Below are 11,887 nucleotides of genomic sequence, written 5' to 3' on the forward strand. Positions count from 1 at the left end.
CATTGCCTTGGTAATAAGCTATCCTTTTGTGAAGCATGCTGGGAAGTTATCCACAAAGCATTCTGAGCCAACAAGCACGATTGATGATGAAAGCAACCTCTTGCTGCACACAAGGAATGCTGGGGTATTAGCACTCTTGCTACTGAAGGGGCAGTACTTCAACCCCAGCAACAGCTGTGCCTCCATAGCTCATCCAGTGGGAAAGCAGCACTGGTAAGTTGACTACAGCAACTTCTGTATGAATGCCAACCACTTGGTTGGCCTTCTAGGTTAGATCCTAGACTGAGGCTGAATTCTCAACACAAAGTACCTGGGAGTAGGTTCTGTGGAATTCAACAGGATTAAAGTTTGCATAGACACGGTGAGGACTGCATGGTTCATTGCTAATAAGTCCCACTGATTTCAATGGGTCTGCTCTGAATGTGGCTAAGTCTGGATTCAACCCACTGATGAAAAGCTCTGGGGTTTGCTCTACAGAGCTCAGTGCAGCCAAGATGCCCCCCCCCCCATTGTGGTTTGGCTCGGCAATATATGGTGGTTTCCAACATCGCAAGAGATCACCAGCTAAACATTGCGATATACCGATATATCACAATGTCTGAAATAAGGATGGAGCACTGGCTGGCTTCATGGTTTTTCCTACATTGTGATTTTTGCACAGCACACACATCATGATTCGCAATATATTGCCAGGTAAAAAAATTATGAAACCAGTATCACAATATGGACTTCAAAGCGGTTTTGGATAATATATCAATATATTGCACCTATTTGGGGAAGGCAAATGTGAGAAGTAATCGCCAGGGAGAGGTTGCTCCTTTCACAATAGAAGTTGCTCAGGAGCAGCAAAGTTTAAGGGGATAAGTCTGAGTCACAAGTGACTTACAACCAAGTAAAAACTGCAATAATAAAACTGTTTGAACCCATTTAAAACAGGCTGACCAATACAATATCATGGGCGCTATCCCCAAATGCCGAGGAGACAAGAAACGCCTTTGTCTGGCATCAAACAGATGACAAGGTTGGCTCACCACACAGCAGTGTGGAGTCCTGTTGCCACTCTCTGGACCTCCCTTGGAGAAGGCACACAGGGAAGGGTGATGATCTCAGACTCCAGGCAGGTTCAAATTGGGACAAGATACAGTAGTGGTACCTCAGTTGTCGAACACAATCCATTCCAGAAGACCGTTCGACTTCTGAAACGTTCAACAACTGAGGCGCAAAGGGCGATCGGCAAAGTCAATGGAGAAAAAATGAAAAAATGCAGCAGATGCTGTTCAACTTCTGAGGCACGTTTGAAAACGGAAGCAATTACTTCTGGGTTTTCAGCGTTCGGCTTCCGAGACGCTCGAAAACTGAGGTACCACTGTATTTCAAAACTAGCAGCAGGGAGGGAGAGCACATTTGCAGGGACTAATTATTTGACTGAGTAAAGACCTAATACTTCCCCACCTATACTCTCCCTAACCTCGCATTCCATAGAATCATAGAATTGTGGTGTATCTGAAGGAGTGTGCATGCACATGGAAGCTAATAGCAATAATAAACTTAGTTGGTCTCTAAGGTGCTACTGGACGGATTTTTTTTTATTTTGTACAGAATTGTGGTGTTTGCCTAATAATAATAATAATTTAAAATCCTAGTTGGGAATGAAGGTGGGCATTCAGTTATCAGCACCTTCAAATGTAAAGTACCTCTCTTTCGCTCTCTCTGCTACATGCTTCCCAAGAGCATAGGGCAGATTTAAAGAACGCAGAGCAAAGGCAAATGAATAGAGGCAAAAGCACTCACAGCTAACAGCAACCTCCACATTCTGGCATTCTAAGGTCTATGTTGCCACCCTGTGGAATTCAGAGGGAAAAAGATGCCGAGGAGAACCTTGTTGACAGCGACAGAGAACTTCCGCAGGAACAGGACTACTAGTGGCCCTGCCCTCCTCTCCTGGCCAACTCCTCTTAGCAGTGGGGGATAATGGGCATCCAAGAAGCTTACTAGACTACAATATGGCGGCATCATCTTGAACTGCTCCCAATGCAAACGCCCAGCTCCATCTTGGTGCTACTTGGCTGCTGTTGCTACAACAATAATCTGAGTAAACAGCAAGGTTGAGCCTCAAGAGCGGCATATTTTGAACCAATCTGTCCAAAATTTGCTACCCCTAAATTTTGCTCCAATTCTCTGGCTATAGTGGAACATTGAGCCCAATTTTGGATTAGCCCAGATTGGGCAAATATATTTTTTTTCCTGATTTCCTAAGCAATGTTATAGTGGAGTGGAAAACACAGGAAGCTGCCTTATGCTGAGACATGCCATTGGTCCATCTATCTCAATATTGCCTATACCAGGGGTCTGCAACCTTTAAGACAAAAAGAGCCACTTGGACCCGTTTCCGAAGAAGAAAAAACTGGGAGCCGCAAAACCATTGCGACATTTAAAACAAATATAACACTGCATATATTGTTTCTTACCTTAATGTCTGATCTGACAGCGGGCGGGAAGGTGACGTCAGGACGGTGCGTGACTAACGCATGCACCACCCCCATGTGACGTCACAGCCAGTACAGCACCCGCCACAGTGGGGAGTGTCGGGGCGCACAATGCGCCTCCTCCCCTCGCTAGCATCCGCCCCGGAGCCGCGGCAAAGGTGTAAAAGAGCCACATGCGTCTCCAGAGCCGTGGGTTGCAGACCCCTGGCCTATACCATGGGTAGGCAAACTAAGGCCCGGGGCCGGATCCGGCCCAATTGCCTTCTAAATCCGGCCCGCGGACGGTCCGGGAATCAGTGTGTTTCTACATGAGTAAAATGTGTGCTTTTACAGTGGTACCTCGGGTTACATACACTTCAGGTTACATACGCTTGAGGTTACAGACTCCACTAACCCAGAAATAGTGCTTCAGGTTAAGAACTTTGCTTCAGGATGAGAACAGAAATTGTGCTCTGGCTGCGCGGCAGCAGCAGGAGGCCCCATTAGCTAATGTGGTGCTTCAGGTTAAGAAAAGTTTCAGGTTAAGAACAGACCTCCGGAACGAATTAAGTACTTAACCCGAGGTACCACTGTATTTAAAATGCATCTCTGGGTTATTTGTGGGGGATAGGAATTCGTTCATTATTATTTTTTCAAAATATAGTCCGGCCCCCCACAAGGTCTGAGGGACAGTGGACCGGCCCCCTGCTGAAAAAAGTTTGCTGACCCCTGCAGTAGTCTAAGCAGGAGCTAACCAGAGCATGCACCACTCTGCAAAGTCTGTGGGCAGGCAGCTCTCAGCCAGCGTACCAGGTGGTGCTGGTAGACAGCCACCCTGGATACAGAATTAACCTTCACCTTCATGGACAACTGTGAGTCCAAAATGACCCCAAGGCTAGGGTTGCCACAAAAGTTGTCAAGTTTTTGCCCAAAGTTTTAGAGCAAAAGAAAATTGCTGTTTTTTATCTTTTTTTAAAGGAAAAGTGGCAAAAACAACACTACCGACATGGGTTGCCATAAGTTCGGATATGCCGATTTCTACTGGGGCACTGCTTCTGACTGCAGTATTCTGGGTATGACAAGGAAATTCCGGGTGTATGGCAAGCCTACCCAAGGCTTCAGGGGCACAGTAACCCCATTCAGGACCAGGGAGTCTCCCACACCTGCCCGCCCCGTCCCCCCAAAACGGTACTTCTGTCTTGTCAGGATTCATCCTCAATCTGCTAGCTGCCATTATCAGATCCCATAGCCCAGAACCTACCAGCGTTGTTGTTAGATACGATTTAGAAAAGAATCAGGTGCCAACTGGAGCATCAATGTTGATATTAGATGCACAACATTAGATGCACAACAACAACTACTCATGGGAAGACTCGTATTCAGATCCGAAAGGTCCTCTTCTGTGGATACAGTAAGTCTTCCTGGCAGAAGAAGTTCCTTCCGTCAGCGAAGGTAAACCTTTGGTTCCAGCCCAAATCACTGTAACCCAGGGATGAGGAACCTGTGCTTCTCCCAGATACTGATGCTGAGTTGGAGTTCAACAACTTCAGTCAGCCCGGTTTCAGATAGCCAGGGATGATGGGAGCTGGAGTCCAGCGACATTTGGAGGGCAGCAAGTTCACCACCTCTGCAGTAACCTGTTGAACAGATGCACGCCTGTTTCGCAAACATACAATGGCTGAAGTGTGCCTTCCATTAAAGTCAATATTCAAAATAATGCACCTAGGTGGCTCTGTTCTTCTCCTGCTGCAGTTATTTGAATGGCTTCCGGAGCTTGTATACTCAGGTGAGGGCAGCAGGTGTTGAATGCCCTCTTAAAATGTAAATATTTCACACTAGGTACTTTTACCCATGTCTACATATTTTCACCTCGCCGTGAAGGATGAAGGAACGTTACATGCATTAAAAAATTTTGAGAAACTGCTTCCCATGTGTTCAGATCTCTTGGTCAAAGCAGAAAGCAAGCCAGCAAAATACACACAGCTCTATTCTTTGGAGCAAAATAATAAATAGCCACCCTGTTGACACACAGGCAGTTGGATCACTCTCCAGCCCTGCAGAGGGTCCTGATGGATATCCCTAGCATGGCTCCACAGCCCAGACTAAATAGCTTCCTGCTGATAGATACAGCATTCCCCTTATGTTATGCCCTGCAACGGGCAAGGTCACAAATAATGATATGCGCTAGGAAACATCAGCAAGCCATCAGGCATCTGAAAGGACAAACGAGACAGAAGTTCCACATTGTTATGTCGAGGTGGTTGTAAATTCCTCATCGAAAGAGGCGTTGGATCCAGAGTCTTTAAAGGATGCAATGACTGCACTGTTCCTAAAGTAACATAGTCTGGACCAAGGAGGCGTTAATAACTATATGTCAGATTCAAAAGAAAATCCCTTCCTTGGCAAGGTGTTTGAGTGGGTGGTTGCTCAGCTCATGACTCTCTGCGGACGACACTGATTTACTAGATCCGCTTCAGGTGGGCTTGAGGCCTGGTTGCAGAACGGAAACTGATTTTGTTGCCCTGTGGGATGACCTATGCTGAGACAAAGACAGGAGTGTGTGTGACACACTGTCAGTTTTCTTCAATCCTTTTGACTCCATCAACCATGGTATCCTGCTGAATAGGCTGTCTGGGTTGGAGGGAACACACTGCACTGACTCTGTCCCTTGGGTGTTTCAGTCTTTGCACAAAGTTCTCCTTTGCTGGTTTGGATTGCTAAACTGTTTTAGCAGCTATGGTTTGTGGGTTTGTTTGAAGCGGGGGGGGGGGGGTTTCGCTGGCCTTTTTGCTCTTATAAGTTTCCTTGGTTTTGGAATTTTTATGAGGAATTCTGTGTGTGTGTGTGCGCACGCTTTAATATCCAAAGCCACTCAGAGACCTTGGATCAAATAGTACAGAGGGGGTGAGCATTTTGCACCGGGGTTCCATTCCTGGCCCCCATGCACAACAGTAGAGTATGCATAAGCTGTCCCCTCCTCTGGGTCCAAGAGGACCTGTGCATCAGCGGTCACACGTCAACTGAATGCAGGCAAAATGGTTACCACCTGTACATCATAATAACAGTACATGCCAAGTTCACAGAGGTTGTTTCTTAAGAGAGAGAGAGAGACTATAGAAGAATGGGTGTAGCTAGATCTTACACAGCTTTGCTAGTTTTCGAATTCTGAGTGGATTTGCACCTTTTGCCCAAGTTATGCATCATCCGAATATTCGTATTTATCAAGGGCAGAAGTACAGATTGCTTTACCAACCACTATCTTAAGAGAATTATTGAGGGCAATAAATTTGTCAGAAGACAAAGTTTTCCAGCACTTCAGATTCCCCAAACAGAAGCGTTTGGCCATCCTCGCACGTCCTTACAACACATATTACAAACAAAATGGCTTTAAATGACGGGCCGGATGTAGACATGGGAAAGCACCAATACAGGTAAAAAGCAGAAACATTCAGTGCAAAGTGCACTTTGTTGGATCTAAGACATTTCAAATTAAGCATGCTCCTGAAGAACATCGTAAAAACAACCAGCCTTAATCTTTAGTCTCCAGCAACTCTGCTGCCAAACAGTCCAAGCTACTTTACAGCAGAATCACCAGAGACCGAATAGCAAGATTGGTTGTTTAAAATGTACCTCTGAACATACTAATTTGAAACACATAGAAGCCTGCATCTAGCAGCTCCCTTTCCTCTTTTCCTTGCATAGGAAATCTCCATAGATACTCCAAGGACTTCTGAGGGGGCAGAACACCTCTGTACGCTGCAGTCAAAGAGACACACTGCATGATCCCTGTCAGTGAAGGCTAAGTCACTTGGTGTCTGGTTCTGTTCGACTGTAGCTGTGTCCCCCAAATGCTATACTTTGCTTTTTCATTAAGAGAGCGGGTGGTGCGGTGCTCTAAACCACTAAGCCTCTTGGGCTTGTCGATCAGAAGGTCGGTGGTTCAAATCCCCGCAACGGAGTGAGCTCCCATTGCTCTGTCCCAGCTCCTGCCAACCTAGCAGTTCAAAAGCATACCAGTGCAGATAGATAAAATAGGCACCACCGTGGCGGGAAGGTAAACGGCATTTCCATACGCTCTGGTTTCCATCATGGTGTCCCGTTGTGCCAGAAGCGGTTTAGTCCTGCTGGCTACATGTCCCAGGAAGCTGTCTGTGGACAAATGGCGGCTCCCTCAGCCTGAAAGCAAGATGAGCACCGCAATCCCATAGTCACCATTGACTGGACTTAACCGTCCATGGGTCCTTTACCTTTACCTTTTCATTCCTAAGAGGTGGGGAAGTCTGTGGGGTGCATCTGTTTACTGACTCATCTAACCCCTGATATTGAGAATCAAGCCTGCTCTGATCTACCCTGGGTTCAGATCCTTGATCACACAAGTGCAGTGGAATATTAAGAATTCAGATAAATCTGCTAGGAATATGAGAGCTCACCACCACACAAACCCATATATATCTACTACAGCACAATATTGTGAGTCTAGATTCTAACATTTAAAGATACTTCTTAAACAAGTTCCCACTTCTGGGTCTTCCAGTGAGTTATTGTCCTCATCTATAGACTCAATCCCTTCATTCTTTTCTTATTATGGGTTGGAGGAGACTGTTAACACTTAATCCTGTTTCAAGCTGGAAAGGATGGACTGTGCTGAATTGTGTCAAGCAAACAGAGTTTCACACCGCAAATACAAATAATTGTGGAATAACATTATTTTGCTGCTGGCTGTGCTGAAAAACCAGCTTCTCACAGACATCTCTGCATGGCGTCCGTGGCGCTAACCACTGAAATGTAGACACTTTGGAAAGAGACAGCTGAGCAGCCAGTGTATCCATAAATGAGAGATTAAGGCAAACGCGGACCAAATTCAGCACCAGAGCGACTCCTTTTGTAAATATATCTGAAACCACTGTCAGTGCCATGGAAAAACAGCAACAGATGTGGAAGGCTAGGAAAAGTGTTAATGTACCCAAAATAAAGGAGACACAGATGTACTAACAGTGGGCGATGTGTGTGTTTCTGCTCTGTGCCAAATCCACCAAACACATCGAGTTCCCCAGCTGTGAGCCCACACACATTGCTCCAGATGTAGAGATTGAAGCAACCTCTCGCACAGGCAGGAGCATCCAGGTCACGACCCACAGAGGCTCAAGAAAACTGTCACCCAACGTCAGTATGCTGACTTTATGCGATGTCTGGACTGCATCAGAGGTGTAGAATTAAAAAAGGAGTACTGCAAGGTTGAAACCAATGACTGGACAGCCATGAAAACACATGGGCTTAGAGCCAGTGATATCAGAAAGTTGCCATGGGCACCTCATAGTTAAAAGTTTTCCTTTGCAATCACAAAATCTGAGGTTCCCGGTGATCAAGCTGCACTACTGGTTTATACACATACTGTCCTAATGCATATCCAGAAAACATATAGAGATGGTTACCATTGCAGGAAAGTATAGCTGATGTGGTTCAGAAAAGCCCTACTAGACGACCAACAGCTGTCCTAAGCAAGGCGGTTTATGGATGCAAACACGTTTTTGATGTTCCAAGTCAATTCACATTGGAACAAAATGGGCAAAACCAAGACCTGATGTGTTTTGCAATGCAAATTCATACCAAGCAGAAGAAACTACCGGTTGCAAAGAATGACCACCCAGATCCCTACCAGCAACACTTCCCCCAAAACTTCTAGGTCAGGCCAGCTACTACCAGCCACCCAGTAGGGCTGGGCAATAGCTGGTTTTCAACATCGTTGAACAGCAAAAGATAATGATATACTGATATATCACACTGTCTGAAATAAGGATGGAGCTATGTAAAGGCATTGGCTTTTTCCCCACATTATGATTTTTGCACAACACACACACACGATTCACAATATATTGCCAGGTCAAAAATTATGAAACCAATATCACGATATGGGCTTCAGCCCAGTTTTCAATGCTATATCGATATATCATCCAGCCCTGCCACCCAGTGGAGACTCCTTCCATAATGGCACCCTGTCAACAAAGCAAAAATGTAGCTGAGTATCACTTGCACCTCAGCCTCTCTTTCTGGGATTTATACCCCCATTCTGCATCTTTCGTTTTGACTTGTGGAGAAGAGAGCATCTCTCAATTGGCATTGGTGCTAAATTGTGATTGCGAGTACTCAAGTTGCGTCAACTGGAACTGTTCAATTGCTGCAGCAAGAAACTGGACAGAGGGGGCATTACAACAAAGTGGTTTTTCTCCAGGAGCCACAAACTGAACTTCCTTCTCCCAATGAATAATTTGTTTAGATATGAGAGGGAGATTTTGTTTTACAATAATGTCAACCTATAACCTTCCAGAATCGTAAGTATCAGGAATTCTGAAGGCCTGGATTCAGAACCTGCTGTGGATCTGAACCTTGGAGTTTTGCTCTCCATCATTTCCCTGTGGCTATCATGCCATTTTTAAAAACAGCCCTTCCAGTTGGGTTAACATAAAGCTGACTTGGCCTGTAAGATGATAATCTATCAAATATATTGAAACATACTATGGAATCCAGGAATCCATTGTGCAAAGCACCTTTCAGACAACCCACTTTCATGTGTATTCCAGCTGGCAGACTGCAAAAGCCGGGCACGCTGTGTGATCTGGGCTCACACAATGCAGCAGTTTTGAAGCGAAACTGTTACCTGATCTGCACCTAGGTAAGAAGCTGCTGGGAGCACCACAAAAGCTACTCCAAGGTTTCCAAAGGAAGAGTGACACAGAAATAAAGTAAGCGAGTTACCACATACAGTCGTACCTTGGAAGTCGAATGGAATCCGTTCTGGAAGTCCGTCCGACTTCCAAAATGTTCAGAAACCAAAGTGCAGCTTCTGATTAGCTGCAGGAAGCTCCTGCAGCCAACTGGAAGCCCCATCGGACGTTTGGCTTCCAGAAATAGTTTGCAAACCGGAACACTCACTTCCAGCTTTGCAGAGTTCGGGAGCCAAAACATCCGGGAACTGAGCTGTTCCGACTTCCAAGGTACAACTGTAAATGGAGGGGGGAAAGTCACATGGCTGCTCTGAAAATCAACTCATATACATCCTTGGCCACAGGACCATGGACCACAACACAGCGAGGAGAGATTCTGTCTGTTTGTAACAGCTCTGCGAAAGCGACTTAACCGTGAGTGGAGGTGTGTATCTTTATCTATGATTGCGCAAGCCAGCACACGGCATATACATACCCACAGTCGCAAATCTCGCAAATGCATGGTTGGGAGAGACGTGAAACCGCTGGAGAAGCCATGGCTGCTGCAGTCCTGTTTCTTCTGGGGTGCAACCTGTAGGCTAGCTCTTCCTCATCTCACTGCAGCAGGTCACAAAGGAAGAAAGTATTCTGCACATCTCAGCTAGTCAGCTTTCCTAGAGCAGCACAAATTCTCTTTCCCCCTAAACTTGCTGCTGTTCAAGCCTCTACTAATCCAGGCCTGCTCTGCAAAGGACAGGGGACTCATAATATCCTCTTGGGGTGGTCACTTGGAGATCCTTTGTGAAGTCACCAAGGTAGACCTGGATCTTGCAGCAGCAAAACTGCCAAAAGGAGGAGTTAGCACAGCCCCCACCACAAAACAGAGGAGGAATTCATAGCTCAATTTATAGCCAGCTCAATTTTAAATCTGGGAATCACTAAACTACTCCAGTTGTGAGCAACTGGAGCAGGGCTGCTTTAGAGATGCAAGCTAAAGGGCCCCCATTTCAATATTTATAAAAGGAAAACAAGAATGTAGTTAATACAACTGCAAACATTACTTGACAATACTTTTATTTGAGAACTGTTACCCTTCCATGTGGAGCTTCGAATCAGTCCTTTGAAAACCTTAATGTATCAATGCCAAAGGCACAGTAACACATGGATATTAAATGGCTATTGTTTTCTTGTTTCTGTTCCTGTGGGCATTTGGGGCATATTTTCTGCAACATTTTCAAAACTACCTGTGAACGTGGAGTGGAGCAAAACCCACACGCTACCTACTAATATTGAAAACAGATCTGTACGCATGTTTGATATTAGAACACTTCCTGTAATAAAAATGTTACTGAGACAGGCCACAAGATTTTTTGTATTAGGGAGAATATGTATATCCTGCTTTATAGATCCAAGAGGATCGCAGTGGCTTACAAAATATCCTTAAATCTAGTACAGAGACAGAAATTAAATGGCACTCCACATTGAATCAGGATTACTTGGCCAGCATCCTTGGTGTCATCCTATCAGGTGGCAAGTCCCAACAAAATATTCTGAGGCGAGGGAGCAAGCTGTGCAGCTGAAACATATGAAAGAAGACATCTTCCTTTGCTGGCAGTTTCTTTTATAGGGGCTTTTCTACATTAACACACTATATGAAAAAGTAGCAAGTCTGACTTGGGACTCAGCTACACAGCTGCAAATAAAACATTTTAAATGTGTTGTAAAGTGCAATATACAAATGTGACACTAGATGGCGACAGTGAGCTAAGCAAAATTAAAAGTATTTTTCCAAAACGTCTTTTTTAAAAAAAGCATTTTCACAGCATTTTCTATATGTGTGTACATTCCACCTTGAAGACTTCACTATGACACTATTTGGCTTTTCCAAATGAGAAAATTCTGGCAGGTCCACTTCCCCCAACCTGCATAACCCAAATGCTGCAATATATCATGCAAGAGGGAAAATTACTAAATGCTAGGGGCAAAAGCTACTTCTGTGATCAGAGAGGCTCCTAAGCCCAGTTTTATTCTCTTGTTAATTATGCTGTTTTAAATGTGCATTTGACTTTACTTAGGAATGTGTTGTTTTTAAATGCTTAAGATTTTGTTTGTGTTAAATACGTATTCTGTAGTTGACCTCCTTTATAATATTTTATTTTGAAATCTTTATGTTTTAGTTTTCTATTTGACTTCCTTCAAATTGTTTTATTGTTGTTTTATTGATGCTTTAATATGTTGCAAACCGCTTTGAGATTCTTAAATACATAAAGCGGTATAGAAATGAAATTAATAGTAATGGTTCATGAAGTATAGAAAATTGCTGCTGGAAAAATACTTTCCCAGCTCAGAAGCCACAGTAGTCACATGAACAGACCATCCGCCATAAAGCTGGAGGGAGGTTTAGGAGGAATTCAATGTGACGTTAAGATGTCTATTCCACCAGCGCAAGCATTTTGGACCACTCAGAACCGGGGGTGGGGGGGTGGGCTGCAGAAGTTTGGAAAGACCTGTTGTGCTAGCAGAAGGCCTTACCTGGGCTTTCGCTGGCAGGACCCATTAGTTGAATCCAGCCTAAAATAAGTGAACAGGCATAAAACACAAGTTGGGCCTCTTTCATAGCCTTAAATAAATTTACTTCATTCTTCAGAAGAGCTAAGGGAGGGAAACCCTTAAATCAGAAGATTTTATTGAAAGAAGTTTATTATGCTTTTTGAAAAGTGA

The 11,887-nt window shown here is 44.6% G+C and overlaps 2 protein-coding genes across 2 annotated transcripts in view; one reads left to right on the top strand and one right to left on the bottom strand.

Annotated features, from left to right (window-relative positions):
• SAXO1 (stabilizer of axonemal microtubules 1) overlaps positions 1 to 10,111 on the bottom strand; it is a 35,256-nt gene extending 25,145 nt beyond the window's left edge. Inside the window, exon 1 of the mRNA XM_077921695.1 lies at positions 9,663 to 10,111. Within this exon, the coding sequence (XP_077777821.1) occupies positions 9,663 to 9,724 (62 nt within the window). The 5' untranslated portion in view covers positions 9,725 to 10,111. The remainder of the gene's footprint in view (positions 1 to 9,662) is intronic.
• The window catches only part of ADAMTSL1 (ADAMTS like 1), a 718,478-nt gene that overhangs the window by 519,442 nt on the left and 187,149 nt on the right, over positions 1 to 11,887 (top strand). The window lies entirely within an intron of this gene.

The sequence above is a fragment of the Podarcis muralis genome, chromosome 17 (genome assembly GCF_964188315.1).
Source record: "Podarcis muralis chromosome 17, rPodMur119.hap1.1, whole genome shotgun sequence".
Taxonomy (NCBI): Eukaryota; Metazoa; Chordata; class Lepidosauria; order Squamata; family Lacertidae; genus Podarcis; species Podarcis muralis.